Source organism: Schistocerca serialis, chromosome 9, assembly GCF_023864345.2.
Source record: "Schistocerca serialis cubense isolate TAMUIC-IGC-003099 chromosome 9, iqSchSeri2.2, whole genome shotgun sequence".
NCBI classification, from domain to species: domain Eukaryota; kingdom Metazoa; phylum Arthropoda; class Insecta; order Orthoptera; family Acrididae; genus Schistocerca; species Schistocerca serialis.
In genome coordinates, this window is record NC_064646.1 from 125,296,609 (window position 1) to 125,311,957 (window position 15,349).

The window sequence follows — 15,349 nt, forward strand, 5'->3', positions numbered from 1 at the left end:
GCATCTGGTCTCTTATGCTCCAATATTGATCGTGCAGGAAGCGAGTGATACAGTAGTCAGTGCCAAGCTCATTCAGCAGGTCAAGGGTTCTATGCAACCACTTTGTTTCTTCTCACATAAGTTGTCTGCCTCCCAGCATAAATGGTCCACTTTCAACCCAGAACTTTATTCCATTTATGAAGCAGTTCATCATTTCCATGAGGACACTGAGGTTAGATCAGTGACCACAAGCCGCTGGCTGATACAGTGTGTAACCCCACAGCTAACCTCTGTTCTCGACACTTCTGACACATGGACCCAGTATGTTGATTCACCATTGATGTCCATTACATCAAGAGCTCGGACAATGTCATTGCCGATTACATGTTATGAGTTGGTATGATCTCGTTATCTTGGGACTTCTACGAACTGGTGGCCCAGCAACAGACAGATGGTGACAAAGAGCAGTTATTACACAGTGAGTCTACCTTGCCCTTAATTCAGCCTCACCAAATTCCAGCTTCTTCCATACTGGTCCTCTGTGACATTTCTATAGCACAGTCAGCCCCCTGATTCCACCCATCTTGCACTGTAAGATATTTGCTACTAACCATGACCTTGTGCATCCCAGTATTCAGGCCACCATGCGCCTAATAATGGAATGTTTTGTATTGACAGGGGTTAGGGCACACTGCAAAAACTGGTACTGTGCATGTGTACCCTGCAAATGCTCACAGGTTGACCTCTGTGCATACCCCCTATTGGCCTCGTTTCACATTTCTAAAGGCAGGTTCCCTCATGCACTTTTCAACCAGGATTTTTGATACATCCTGTCTATAATCGACTATGTTAGTCGATGGGTTGAGGCTATTCCCATCATGGATATAACAGCTGACTGTTGCATGTATCTTTATCACCTCCTGGATCACATGGTTCAGTTGCCCGTCGTTGGTTATAATGAACCAGAGACTACAATTTGAGGCTGTTTTTTTTCTGAACCGTGTGACCTATGTGGTGCAAACAAATTATGAACAACAGCCTACCACCCACAGAGCACTGCACTTTAAAAGTCATGCTAATGTGCCACAACACAGCTTGGTCAGAGGCTCTCCCTTGGGTCCTACTTGGTGTCTGTACAGCCTGCAAAGAGGATTTAAAAGCCTCCCTAGTAAACTTGTTTTAGGGGAACCACTCATCCTTCCAGTTCAATTTGTCAAGGGTTCTAACTCTCCTGCACAGTCTGAATTTCCAATGCTACTACAATGTGTCCGACACTCTTCTGTACAGGTACGCCTCCTGCCACCAAGGGCCCACAGAGTCCCCACGTCTTTATGCACATAGACCTGTGTCTGAACTATGTGATTGTTGGATGACAACATAGTGTGACCTGCTACGCATCCCCCCTCTTCTTCCCCCATCCCCCCACCTTCTCAGGCCTACGTAAAGTTTTATAACACTCACTACATACTTTTGACATTCTGTGCATAGGAAAAGACAAACAGTGTCTGTCTCGCGCCTCAGCTAGCTTGGTGGCTCGACGAAGATACAAATTCAGAGGATGATCCCCCCCACCATCCCACTTTTATGCAACCCTTCACTCCCAGTACTCCTAATGAGTTGAGCTCTCCTTCTGGCTCTGATAGTGCGTGTGGCAATGCGTGTGACACTAGTGCTTTGTGTCCTCCAGCCAGCTAGGGGGTTGTGTGTGAAGGATTCCCGTCAACTTCCCCCCACCTCAGTGATTCCACAGAGAAACTGACACCTTCTGATGACACCTGCACTGCTGTCTTCCACATTGACACATCATTCTTTCCCATTGAGGACCTCTCTTTGCAGCTACTCTATGGCACCATGTTTGTCCTGCATGTCCCTCCACCCACACTGGACAATTGGATTGCCCGCGTCACACTCCTCCGTGTTTATGATCCTTCCAGATGCAGAGGAAACAGCCATCGCCACCTCAATTGGTGACATCAGCCACCTCGCTATTAGCGTGCCACTCATGGCATGCCACATTTGTGCGTCCCCAGCTGCCTAATCCCAGTTTACCAGTTCTGCCACCCGCTCCGCCCATCAACGTGGCATCACAACTTCATCATAAATGGCACCACAGACTGAGCACCATGCCAATCTACATCACCACATCCTTCTGTTCTCAGCATGTGGGCAGGAGCCACGGGGAGGGGGGGGGGGGGGGGGGGAGCTCTGTGGTGGATTTCACCCACCAGAATTGAGTGTCGCATGCTATTTTCAAACTGTCAAAAAATTTTATTTTTCTCAAACGCATGGTGCCATTGCAATTTTTTCAGTCTTATTCCAGCACTTGGCATGTGATGGTGTGTTTTGTACATTGTTCTTAATAAATATAGAGTTTACATACAAAGTGATGTTCAGGTTCTTAAAACAACAATTGTATGACCTATTCCCCATAATGTAATAAAATTTTTGTGTTAATGTATGTAGAATATTCAAAAAGATGTTTGCTGAAAACGTTTCAAAACAATATAGCCTAATGTTCAAAATGTAAACATATTTCAAAGACAGTTGTTTTAAATTGAAATATTGTGAAATTTTGTTTGAGAAACATTTATCTCAATTATGCCATTTGTTTATTTGGAATATGTTGTCATATTTAAAACTTGGTAAACATTTGATTTCTCATGTGTATCTAGATACATTAAAATTGCAATAATGTAAAAGTTATTGGTAATTGTAGACCATTTATAGAAGAGCGAATGCAAGGCCAACTTTGATTGTGGTGGTTGCACAGAGTTGTTGTTGCTCTTGGTAACCCAGTTGTTGGAGCCAGCAGTTTGGGCCATACTTGTTTCAAACAAGAAATGTATCATTATCAAGTTTGTGTGCAAGCTGTTTTAAATGATGTGTTAAAAGTATGTCTATGAGACACAAAAAACGGTATTTCATTCCATAAATTGAGTTGCAGTCTGAACTCCTCATCAACCTTAGACAACTAGCAAACCTTCCAGACAATTACGTTTTTAAGATTCAATATATTCTTTTGTCACAACATTATGAACGTATGTGATTATATTAAATTGGCTGCACTGCTATGCTCACATAGGTGATTGTTGATAGGAAGGTTTGTGAGATCAGAGACTCATGGATGGCTGTAAAACCAAAACTGAGGATAGCAAAGAAATAACAGAAATAGTGATTTAGTTTTTAAATGTTTGTTTACTAAGGAAGATACTGATGAACTGGCCCAGTTGAATTTCATACTAACACTGCTGCTAAGATGAGGAACATAAATATTAGTGTCAGTGGCATCCAGAAACAGTTGGAATTGCTAAAGTAAACCAGACTCCAGGGTCCAGTGGAATCCCTATCAGATTCTATACAGAATTTACAGGTGCATTAATTCCCATTTTAACCATAGTATACTGTAGAGTTCTCCAACAAAAAACACTGCAAGCTACTTAGAGAAAGCACTGGGCACATCTATCTAGAAGAAGAGTAGATGAAGTGATCCTCAAAATAAATTTTCAATCACACCAATGTTAATTTTTGTAAAATCTAGAAGATATTCTGAACTCAGTCATAATGGTGTATCTCATACAGTACACTTTCCTCCATGTCAACAGGCATTAAGTCCAAAAAACATTGACCCATACATAACCCAGCTCACATTTTTCTCACATAGTATTCTGAAACCCATGCATCAAGGTAGTCAGGTTGATACAGTATTTCTTGACTTCTGAAAAGTATTTCACTTGGTAAAATGCCAGTATTTATTAACAAAAGTACAACTGTATTTGTTATCAAATAAAATTTATGACTGGACTGAGGCTTTCTTGGTAGGGAGGAAGCATAATGTTATCTTGGATGAAAAGTCATTGGTAGAATTAGAAATAGCAGTGCCCCAGGAAAGTGTACTGTGACCAATAGTTTGCATGGGTATGAAACAGACACAGGACACAGTTGTAGATACAGCAAATGGCAAAATTTGGTTTATTTGCAGCATACAAGGAAAATAACTCTACAAAATACTTATGAATCCCATCTTAGAATATTGCTCATGTGTGTGGGACCCATACCAAATTGAACTAACAGGTTATTGAATATTTTCAAAGAAGGGCAGCACAAAAGGGAAGAGGTTTGTCTGACTCACAGGAGAATGTTTGGAAATGTTGACATACCTGAGTTGGCAACTGCCTTAAGGTCGACACCAGTTACCCCACAAAAGCCAACCTAGAAAGATTCATTGAATAGTATTATTTGAGGAATCTGATAACATACTTCAACCTCCAACACGTAACTTCAGTAGGGTTGACAGTGACAGGATTAGACTAATTACATTATGTGCAGGGCATTTCAGCAGTCATTATTCTAGCACCCCATACACAATATTGGAACTGAAAGGAACTCTAATACATGGCATAATGCTTAAGCACTTCAGAAGTGGTTCACAGGGTTGTACATAAATGCATAGATGTATTGGGCAATGTCTGTTTCCATTTGCAAGGAAAGAAAATTGACCCATTGTTTTAATTTTTATGTTGACACTGATTTCATACATAGTTAACCACAAAAACTGCTTGATAAGATGACCATCATGTTCTTTGCACAAATTTTACCAACTCAGTAAGCCAAAAATACTTTTAGTATAGTAAATTATTCCCTCCCCCTGACTAGCCAATGCAACAGATGAATTTCATAAACAAGACTTCTCTGCTTAACAGAATGTGTAAAGGAGTCAGATGTGGAGATCAAAGTGGCCCAGCATGTGGTGTATCTCAACTTCTTCAGCTTTTTCTGTATGTAGTGTTTACATTTTTCAAATGGGAGCTGAAAAATGTGCAGATCTCTATTGTGTGTGAGCAATTTTTATTCACTGTAAATTAATATGTTGTACTCTGTCAATATGTTGTACTCTGTCATTATATGAAGACAGTAACTGTTCTCGAAAGAACAGATTAATGTTGTGACCATGCAGCTTTTCCCTGGTATAAATGAAGGCTAACTGAAACCCTCAGCTGCCGACAGGTGTTGTTGATGTACCTCGATGTGGACAGCTGAAAATGTGCGCCCTGACCGGGACTCGAACCTGGAATCTCCTGCTTACATGGCAGACGCTCTGTCCATCTGAGCCACCGAGGACATAGATGAATAGCGTGACTGCAGGGACTTATCCCTTGGATGCTTCCCGTGAGACTCACATTCCCCACTGTCCACAATTCTACATATGTAAATATGTAATGTACCTTATAGACATTTGCCCAGTCACTCATTACTCGCGCACGCTTTGGCGATTCCTATAAGAGTTTGGGCGACCTGTGCGCATTTGCACAGATGAAGGTCAATGACTGGGTAGCCTTTAACTATATATATATATATATATAAGACAGTAACTGTTTTTGAAAGAACAGATTAATGTTGTGACCGTGCAGCTTTTCCCTAGAATAAATGAAGGCTAACTGAAACCCTCAGCTGCCGACAGGTGTTGTTGATGTACCTCGATGTGGACAGCTGAAAATGTGTGCCCTGACCGGGACTCGAACCCGGAATCTCCTGCTTACATGGCAGATGCTCTGTCCATCTGAGCCACCGAGGACATAGATGAATAGCGTGACTGCAGGGACTTATCCCTTGCACGCTTCCCGTGAGACTCACATTCCTCACTGTCCACAATTCTACATATTTAATGTACCTTATAGATAATGAGAGACTGGGCAAATGTCTATAAGGTACATTACATATGTAGAATTGTGGACAGTGGGGAATGTGAGTCTCACAGGTTCGAGTCCCAGTTGGGGCACACATTTTCAGCTGTCCACATCGAGGTATATCAACAAGACCTGCCGGCAGCTGAGGGTTTCAGTTAGTCTTCATTTTCTCTGTCAATATGTTCTACTCTGTCAATATGTTGTACTCTGTCAATAAATTCTACTTGTATCTGTAGTATCTTACTAGTAAGTAAAAACTACCATCCTCCTCATTATTGACATCTCTATAACTGGCAGGTTTATTAAACCTTAACTCTTGGAGATTCAGTTTTTCATAACTCTCAGTTGTTCATAGTCTACATTCTGTACATCTGAAAGAAATAGAATATATTTAGTATCACTGTTTAGCATTTGTACTGCAATGATCAGTACTTCCACTTACCTTTATCCTTTTTCCCGTAGATGTCTTCACCAGGTTCGCACTTAATGTGTGGGTCTCCAACAAAACCTTCCATACATTGACATATAATGAGTTGTCCTCCTTCCTCTATAACGATTGCGGACACTGCATATTCTCCACAGGTCATAGATGCACTCTTTTCTGCAATGAATGAATCTGCATCTGTAATTATGAACTGCATAAATTAACAGCTGTGACATTTTGGGAATGTAAGTGGAGCAACAGACTGAGTTAAAACATCGGTCTGGTACTCTATATTTACAAATGAGGATATGTTCTGAAACATGTCTGTCTGCAGCTGTAAACTGAAAACATGATTTTATTTACTGAGTAATATGGGGTAACAAAGGCCAATAGTTAGAAATTAATGTTCAGTTTTATTTGGGATTAGGGTTTCAAAAGCCATACAATGTACTAAATTCGATACACCAATTGGTCAAAACACCCATTATGATAAAAAAATTGAAAACAATTATAGTTTAATAGCTTATATATTAAGTTTATTAGAAAGGAAGCCCTACATTTTTATTACAACATTGTCTTTAAATCATGGCTCAGTCCTTCCACTTCAGTTGAGATAGGCCTTGACAACCACTAACCTAATGTCAAAGACAGTGAATGGGAATCTCCCATCTCCAGCCACCCTTACACACTCTGCCAGTTGCTGTTGTTTGTCACTGAAGAATACAAAAGACCCACATACTTTGTTTGTTCTTTATTTCAGTGCTGCAGTAAATGCACACCTTGATATTCAATTTTCAGAAGCCAACATTAATGGATGACCATTCTTCACACCTCTACCACAATATTAATGTATCTTCAGTGTAATCTTTATACTTTCAAGCTCCAAAAGGCCTTTGATACTTTCAGACCACAATGTTTTGTAAAATGAGTGAAAATATGACAATTATTTCTTTTAAACTTTATGCTGTGTATTTTGAGGGAGTAAAAGCCACTCTTATAGATGTTTTATGTTACCCCATGTTTGACACTATTGTAAACTTTGCAACATAAAAAAAAAGTTTCAGAAAAATATGTTGAGAAGCAGCAAAGAAGTTCAAGCGTATTTGAAGTTACACTGGAAAGTTTCATTGGTAAACACCATTACAACAAGCAAAGTTTTGAGGGGTATAACATTGTACTAACACTGATCTGAAACAAAAATAATTATCTAAACTCACCTTCAAATGTCACCAATTTTCAAAGATATAGAGAAAAACTGTGTGTTATTATGTACAAAATAGTGTCAACAAAAGATTCCTAACTAAGGAAGGTATGCAAGACCAGGGACTAACAGATGACAGAAAAACCAAAAGCTGAGGATAGCAAAGCAAAAGCAGAAATACTGACTTGGTTGTCAAATGTTTATTTACTAAGGAAGATACTGATGAACTGTACCAGCTTAATTCTTCCACTGCTGCTAAGCTGAGGAATACAAATATTAGTGTCAGTGGCATTTAGAAACTGTTGAAATGACTAAAGAAAACCAGGCACCAGGGCCCAATGGAATCTGTATTTGATTTTATACAGAATTGATTGCTTGCATTAGCTCCCATCTTAACCATAGTATACTGCAGCCTCTCCAATGAAAGAACATTCAGGATGTCGGAAGAAAGCACAGGATACATCCTTCGAGATGAAGGGTAGTTCCAGCGATACTCAAATCTGCTTTCCAGTCACACCTATGTTCATCTGTTGTAAAACCTAGAAGATATTCTGCACTGAGCCATAATTATGCATCTCAAACAGAGCAGCTTCCACCATTAAGTCTGGAAACATTGATCCATATGTAACCCATCTCACACTTTTCTCACATAGCACTCTGAAATCCATGCATCAAGGCAGTCAGGTTGATACAGTATTTCTTGACTTCTGAAAAGTGTTTGATTTCGTAAAATGGCGGTACTTATTAACAAAAGTACAACTGTATTTGTTATCAAATAAAATTTATGACTGGGCTTTCTTTGTAGGGAGGAAGCATAATGTTATCTTGGATGAAAAGTCATTGGCAAAATTCGAAATAACTTTAGCAGTGCCCCAGGAATGTATAATGGGACCATTCTTATTAGCCTTATATATTAACCACCTGTAGTGACTCAAGAATTTTGGTGTAAATTCTAGAGACACCCGGCCTTCCACCATCTTGAACACCCGATATTTTAAAAGTAAGTAAGAGAGTGGAAACGTATCTACTGTGCTGCTGATTTTTGTGTGCACGTTGAAAGTTTGTAATGAGAAGACAATAAGTGTGGCAGTCTAATGACGCTGACAAGTGTTTGCCGCAAGAGCCACAGACACTGTGTAAGAGGACATGGAGTAATTAAATGCTATTCTTAGCTGTGTTGTGAATGTGATTGTTGGAAAATAAATAAATAAATAAAAATAAAAAAAATTAAAAATTTTAAAAAAAATTAAAAAAATGAACATTTGATTATAGACTTTTAACTTTTTTCATGTCTCAGCTCTGAATGGAGCAAAATGCATGGGACATCTATAAATTATTTTGTTGCTAAAACCAGAAAATTGTGATTATATTTAATTGTATCAAATGGGTTAAAAGCTCATAATACAAGTAAAATATGAGAAGACGGAAATATTTACATGTGAAATGCGAGAATGTTATTCTGCGTAATCCAGTAGATCGTTAATTGGTGAAAACATTAAGTTTGTAGATTTACTCCACACATTCTGTCATCAGAAACCATTAGAATGTGGCAACCGACATGATCAGGACTCGAAGAAAGAGGAATTTCCAAACAAAATCAAGATAAAAAAGATATTGTGAGTTGCTATAGCAACCAATAGTAACAAGGCAGGGAAATTGTTTCGCAGAGTTGGACTCTGCATAAATGGTAAAAAGGGATGAAAATTAATAAGTACCATACAAGAAAAGATGCAAGGAAAATCTCAACAGTTTAGCCTAAAAAGAGTTATGATTAGATCTATTCAATGACAAAGATCCAGTGTGGAGAGTAAGCACATCGCGGAGGCATGGACCCCATAACCAGCAACTGACACCAACGATGCCAGCTGTTACTCACTGGTGCTGACTACAAATCCGTTCATGGACACCAACTCTGAAACCTACATTTGATGCTGCTGGCACCCATGCTGTTCATCAGTGCTGATTCCATACCTGCTGACTGATGCAGCCTAGAACTCTACGCCAGGTGACTTAATTGTGAGTTAAGGAGACTGTTCAATAATAGACTGTTGTATAGTTATTATATTCAGAGTTTTTTTTATATATATAACATGATCTAAAAGTAAGAAAAATATGGATAATACTCAAAAAACTGGGGAAACATCAGAACCAGCCATGGCCATAAGAGTGACAAAAGATGTGCTAGACTGTACTGAGATAGCAGATTTAATTAAAGCACTAAGTCTTAAATTAGACTCAGTGAATACTCAACTAAATGCTAGAATAGATGACCAAACTGCAGCTGGAAATGCTCAAATTGCAACTTTAATTGAAAAATTAGATGCACAGAGTGCAAATTTAGCTACTTTAAGACAAGAACTAATTCTTACGTTAGATTCAGTAAATACTCAGTTAAATGATAGATTAGATTGACAGAAGGCAGATTTAGGTGCTATAAGAAAGGAACTAAGTGCTACTTTAAGTGAAAAACTAGAAGTACAGGATGAGGTTTTAAATGGTAAGTTCAATGCCTTAAATGATAAACTGGAGAATTTGCGATTAGATTTAAAGAATGAATTAAGTGATTCCCTCACTATCCATGTAAACCAACTGTTCACTGACTTAAGTCAGACCCAGAGTAACCACTTTTAGGACTTAGCTAAAAAACTAGAATTTGATATTGAAGATAAATGTAATAACGTAGAATCTGAATTTACTGAAAAATTATGATCATTTCCAAGTATGTGTAATGGTACATTTGATGCAGTAAAGCAGAGACTGAACACTTTAAAGGAAAGTGTTGAGAAACAGGACAAATTAATACCTATGGTCCAATTGCAAATTGCAGGTATGAGCATTTGAGTACATGACATGGAACAAAATGTTAAAGAGAAACTAGCCACTTCAGACATAGTGAATATAAGTAATCCCGAGGAACAGGTAGAGGAAATAATAGACCGAAAAGTTATCGGGAGGGTAACTCCTGACAATGTTTCTTCAAATTTAGCTTTGGAACTTAATGATATTAAGACAGTCATAGACAATTTATGGAAAGAATTCAAACTTATGCAGGACAAAGTAGAAAATAGAATAACTTTACCTGATGTTGTGATTCCTAGTAAAGTAGTAATTATTTTTCTGTGGGGAGACTTTCACAAAAAATTTAATGAGAAGTACTGGTTTGCACTTGCCCAAGTGAGGTTAAGATCAGATCCATGGGATCTGGGCAGTCACATCTGTCCCCCAGGGACATTAACATTGTGTGTTAATGGGCAGAGTAATGACCGTCAGATCCCAAGTTACTTTCAGTGTTTCTTCTGTACTGTTTTTCTTGCACTGAATTCCCTTCAAACCTTAAACTATTCTGTAATCTATTCTAGAATTCTTAAACTATCTTATAATTGCAGTACCTAGGAAACTAAATATGTCTAAAAGATAATAAACTTAAGAGAATCACGGATAAACAGTGATCTCTAATCATGAAATGCAATGAATACTATACAGTATTAGTGGAAAACATAATATGATGATACTATTCAAACAGAATGATATCTAGACAACATGAACTGAATATAATATTTTATGTGTGTATAAAAATATAATTGGAATGACTCCTTACCCTCTCCCTTAAAACCCACTTCCTTTCGTCTTCCCCTCTCCTTCCCTCTTTCCTGATGAGGCAACAGTTTGTTGCGAAAGCTTGAATTTTGTGTGTGTGTTTGTGTTTGTTTGTGTGTCTATCGACCTGCCAGCACTTTTGTTCGGTAAGTCACCTCATCTTTGTTTTTATATATATTTTTTCCCACGTGGAATGTTTCCTTCCATTATATTAAAAATATAGTATAAACTAAATGACTAAACAACTATTTTATCATAGTTTATTATTTTCTATTTTGTCTAGAATATTTTATACCTTTTATGAAATGTGATGTAGATGGGAGGGTTTGTATTGGTTTTGGAAGGGGTGGGTATTATACACTCCTGGAAATTGAAATAAGAACACCGTGAATTCATTGTCCCAGGAAGGGGAAACTTTATTGACACATTCCTGGGGTCAGATACATCACATGATCACACTGACAGAACCACAGGCACATAGACACAGGCAACAGAGCATCCACAATGTCGGCATTAGTACAGTGTATATCCACCTTTCGCAGCAATGCAGGCTGCTACTCTCCCATGGAGACGATCGTAGAGATGCTGGATGTAGTCCTGTGGAATGGCTTGCCATGCCATTTCCACCTGGCGCCTCAGTTGGACCAGCGTTCGAGCTGGACGTGCAGACCGCGTGAGACGCCGCTTCATCCAGTCCCAAACATGCTCAATGGGGGACAGATCCGGAGATCTTGCTGGCCAGGGTAGTTGACTTACACCTTCTAGAGGACGTTGGGTGGCACGGGATACATGCGGACGTGCATTGTCCTGTTGGAACAGCAAGTTCCCTTGCCGGTCTAGGAATGGTAGAACGATGGGTTCGATGTCGGTTTGGATGTACCGTGCACTATTCAGTGTCCCCTCGACGATCACCAGTGGTGTACGGCCAGTGTAGGAGATCGCTCCCCACACCATGATGCCGGGTGTTGGCCCTGTGTGCCTCGGTCGTATGCAGTCCTGATTGTGGCGCTCACCTGCACGGCGCCAAACACGCATACGACCATCATTGGCACCAAGGCAGAAGCAACTCTCATCGCTGAAGACGACACGTCTCCATTCGTCCCTCCATTCACGCCTGTCGCGACACCACTGGAGGCGGGCTGCACGATGTTGGGGCGTGAGCGGAAGACGGCCTAACGGTGTGTGGGACCGTAGCCCAGCTTCATGGAGATGGTTGCGAATGGTCCTCGCCGATACCCCAGGAGCAACAGTGTCCCTAATTTGCTGGGAAGTGGCGGTACGGTCCCCTACGGCACTGCGTAGGATCCTACGGTCTTGGTGTGCATCCGTGCGTCGCTGCGGTCCGGTCCCAGGTCGACGGCCATGTGCACCTTCCGCCGACCACTGGCGACAACATCGATGTACTGTGGAGACCTCACGCCCCACGTGTTGAGCAATTCGGCGGTACGTCCACCCGGCCTCCCGCATGCCCACTATACGCCCTCGCTCAAAGTCCGTCAGCTGCACATACGGTTCACGTCCACACTGTAGCGGCATGCTACCAGTGTTAAAGACTGCGATGGAGCTCCGTATGCCACGGCAAACTGGCTGACACTGACGGCGGCGGTGCACAAATGCTGCGCAGCTAGCGCCATTCGACGGCCAACACCGCGGTTCCTGGTGGGTAGGCTGTGCCGTGCGTGTGATCATTGCTTGTACAGCCCTCTCGCAGTGTCCGGATCAAGTATGGTGGGTCTGACACACCGGTGTCAATGTGTTCTTTTTTCCATTTCCAGGAGTGTAGATTAAAGCATGATTTACACTAACAAATAAAATCATGGGTGATGCAGAACACATACAACACCTTTCAAACAACTCTCGCAAACAAGTGTAACTGATTTTTCACCATTTGCCATTCTATAGCTGTTGCTAAGGTTTTCTTTGGGGACTTCAAAGGCAAAGGTGAGAATGTCTGTTCTGTAGGAGATGTTTAACACCATACCTCCTCCAGTTTCTCACTCAAGTACCAGCAAGGTAGGGATCCTGGGGAAGTGGGTGGGATGGGTTTCCTGTCTTTGGGGCTATCTTCTTTCTCTTCTTCAACCTTAGCAACCATTTCTACTTTTTCCTTTCTTACTTCTCATTTGAGTACCTATCTTTCCCTCTTTACATATTCATATACTTCTATCACAGAAGTCCTTCTCATTTTCCGTGGTTTCCAATAACCTTCAACTTATTTTATATAAGTAGGCCGAAGAATCAGGCTACACAAACACACTTATACATACACACAAAAAATATGATTAAGCAAACAATAATCTTACACATCAAAAGGGGAGAACTGTCAAGGGTCGTAGGGGGAAAGGAATGTGTACATCGGGAAAGGATTCACACATTGTCGTTTACTGTGACGGTTCTACATCTTTAGAGTAATATGCACACATTGTCATTCACTATGATGGCTCTACATTGCCTAGGTACATGAAAGAAAAAAATATATATATGTATAGGAAAATATATGTATAAGAACAATGATGATTCTATATCGTATATGTACATAAGGATATTGAAAAAAACTGTGATAATTCTACATCAGGGATACATAAGAAGGAAGTGTGAGCAATTAATGAGAGCATAAACCAAGGAGGAATTAATGAGCATAAGCCAGGGAGGAGCTAATTGTGATAATTATTAAGGAATGTCAGTTGAACATTTGTTCTGATAATTTGTAGGATAGTGGGACAAGTATAGCATAAGTAAATGTATGATATATTGAATAGTGTATATAAATGTGGTGTCTAATGGAAGCTTAGAAGGGGAAGACTAGTGGAGGACTCTAGAGGATTAAATGAAGTATTAGGAAGTGAGTGTTAAGTGGGAAATAGATTTTATTTTCTAGAGGATATTTAATTATAGTGTACATAAAGATGTATACTTGGGAAATGAACCATGAGTCCTACTCAGGAAGGATAAAGGAGGGGGGGGGGAGGGGGACGAACCCAGCATTTATTGGATATAAAGGGCAGATAGGCAGACCTGAGAAAGGCTGACCTATACTGTGCGGACAGGGGCACCAAGAAGGGGATTGACCTGTACCATAGGAAAATAGGAATTCAGAGGGGCATACCTACCAAAACGGAATGAGGAAGTGCGCTCATAGGGTCAACTCACGTGTAAATTATAGGTACTGTTCCTAAAGGGAAAAGAATAGCATCGTGGCAGAAGTCAAACATTTTGTAGGAATTATTCTGGTAAATTTGAATTCTATATTCCACTAGCATTATTATGTTTCATGTTTATGAGTGTCTGAAAGAACAATTTCATTTGCTTAGAGTTCCTCCAGACTACAAGCTACTGTAGGTAATGGAACTATTACTTACTAAAGAAAAAATGGCACTAACTCCAACATTGGGTAGTAGATGATTACTAAAAGAAATATAATGTTTGCTGATTAAAATGTAAATTAGTGTTATGTGAGATATTAAAGTACATAATGAATATGTATAAAATATTGCATGTTTTAGCTAAGGGTAGGGATATGTAGTGACTCGAGAATTTCGGTGTAAATTCTAGAGACACTCGGCCTTCCACCATCTCGAACACCTGATATTTTAAAAGTACCTAAGAGAGAGGAAATGTATCTACTGTGCCGCCAGTTTCTGTGTGCAGGTTGGAAGTTTGTACTGAGAAGACAATAAGCGGGGCAGTCGAATGACACCAACAAGTATTTGCCGCAAGAGCCATAGACGCTGTGTGAGAGGACACAGAGTAATTACACGCTATTTTAATTGTATCTAATGGGTGTCAGTGTAGTTGACTTGCAAGAGTTTGTATGCTTATATGAAACTTGTGGAAAAGAAAATACACCTGAGTTGAACTGAAAGTATGAGAGTACCAAAATATTTCAAGTGAGAGAGATAGTAATTTTTTGGTTCCTCTAACCAGCATTATTTCTTCAGAGAAGAAGTTATGGAGATTGACGCAGCTGCATATACAGAGAAGAGGATTGGCTTAACATTTCAAGTAAGTCAGCTGTAATAAGAGAAGTGTGAAGTTCGCAATCCAGTTTTGCCATGCTTCTCTTGTCGCCAAAACCGTTAGACACCTGGCAGACAATATTAGTAGCAACCTAAGATTTTTTACAGATGTATTTGTCTATACTGAACTACCAATAGAAAGAAAAGCTGCACAGTTATCCAAGCAGACCCTGATAAGGTTTCAGAGTGGTGCAAAAATTTGTAGCTTGCTTTAAATGTACAGAAATAACAAAAGTGTGCACTTCATGAAACGAAAGGCTGCTGTGCCGTATGACTACAATATGAATGAATCACATTTGGAATCAGTCAATTCATGCAAATACCTGAGTGTAATAGTTTGTATTGGCATGAAATAGACAAAGAGCTCATTCATACATAAATCAGGTGACAGAATTTGGTTCATTGGCAGCATACAAGGAAAATAACTGCAAAGGAGACTGCTTAGAAC

General features: G+C 39.9%; 1 protein-coding gene across 2 annotated transcripts in view; it reads right to left on the minus strand.

The window, feature by feature from the left end:
* LOC126418663 (uncharacterized) overlaps positions 1 to 15,349 on the minus strand; it is a 127,752-nt gene that overhangs the window by 82,083 nt on the left and 30,320 nt on the right. The window contains exon 3 of one of the 2 annotated variants that reach the window (XM_050085547.1): positions 6,106 to 6,171. The exons of the other annotated variant lie outside the window; for it this stretch is intronic. Within the exon in view, the coding sequence (XP_049941504.1) occupies positions 6,106 to 6,171 (66 nt within the window). The remainder of the gene's footprint in view (positions 1 to 6,105; positions 6,172 to 15,349) is intronic. 2 annotated transcript variants of the gene reach the window in all.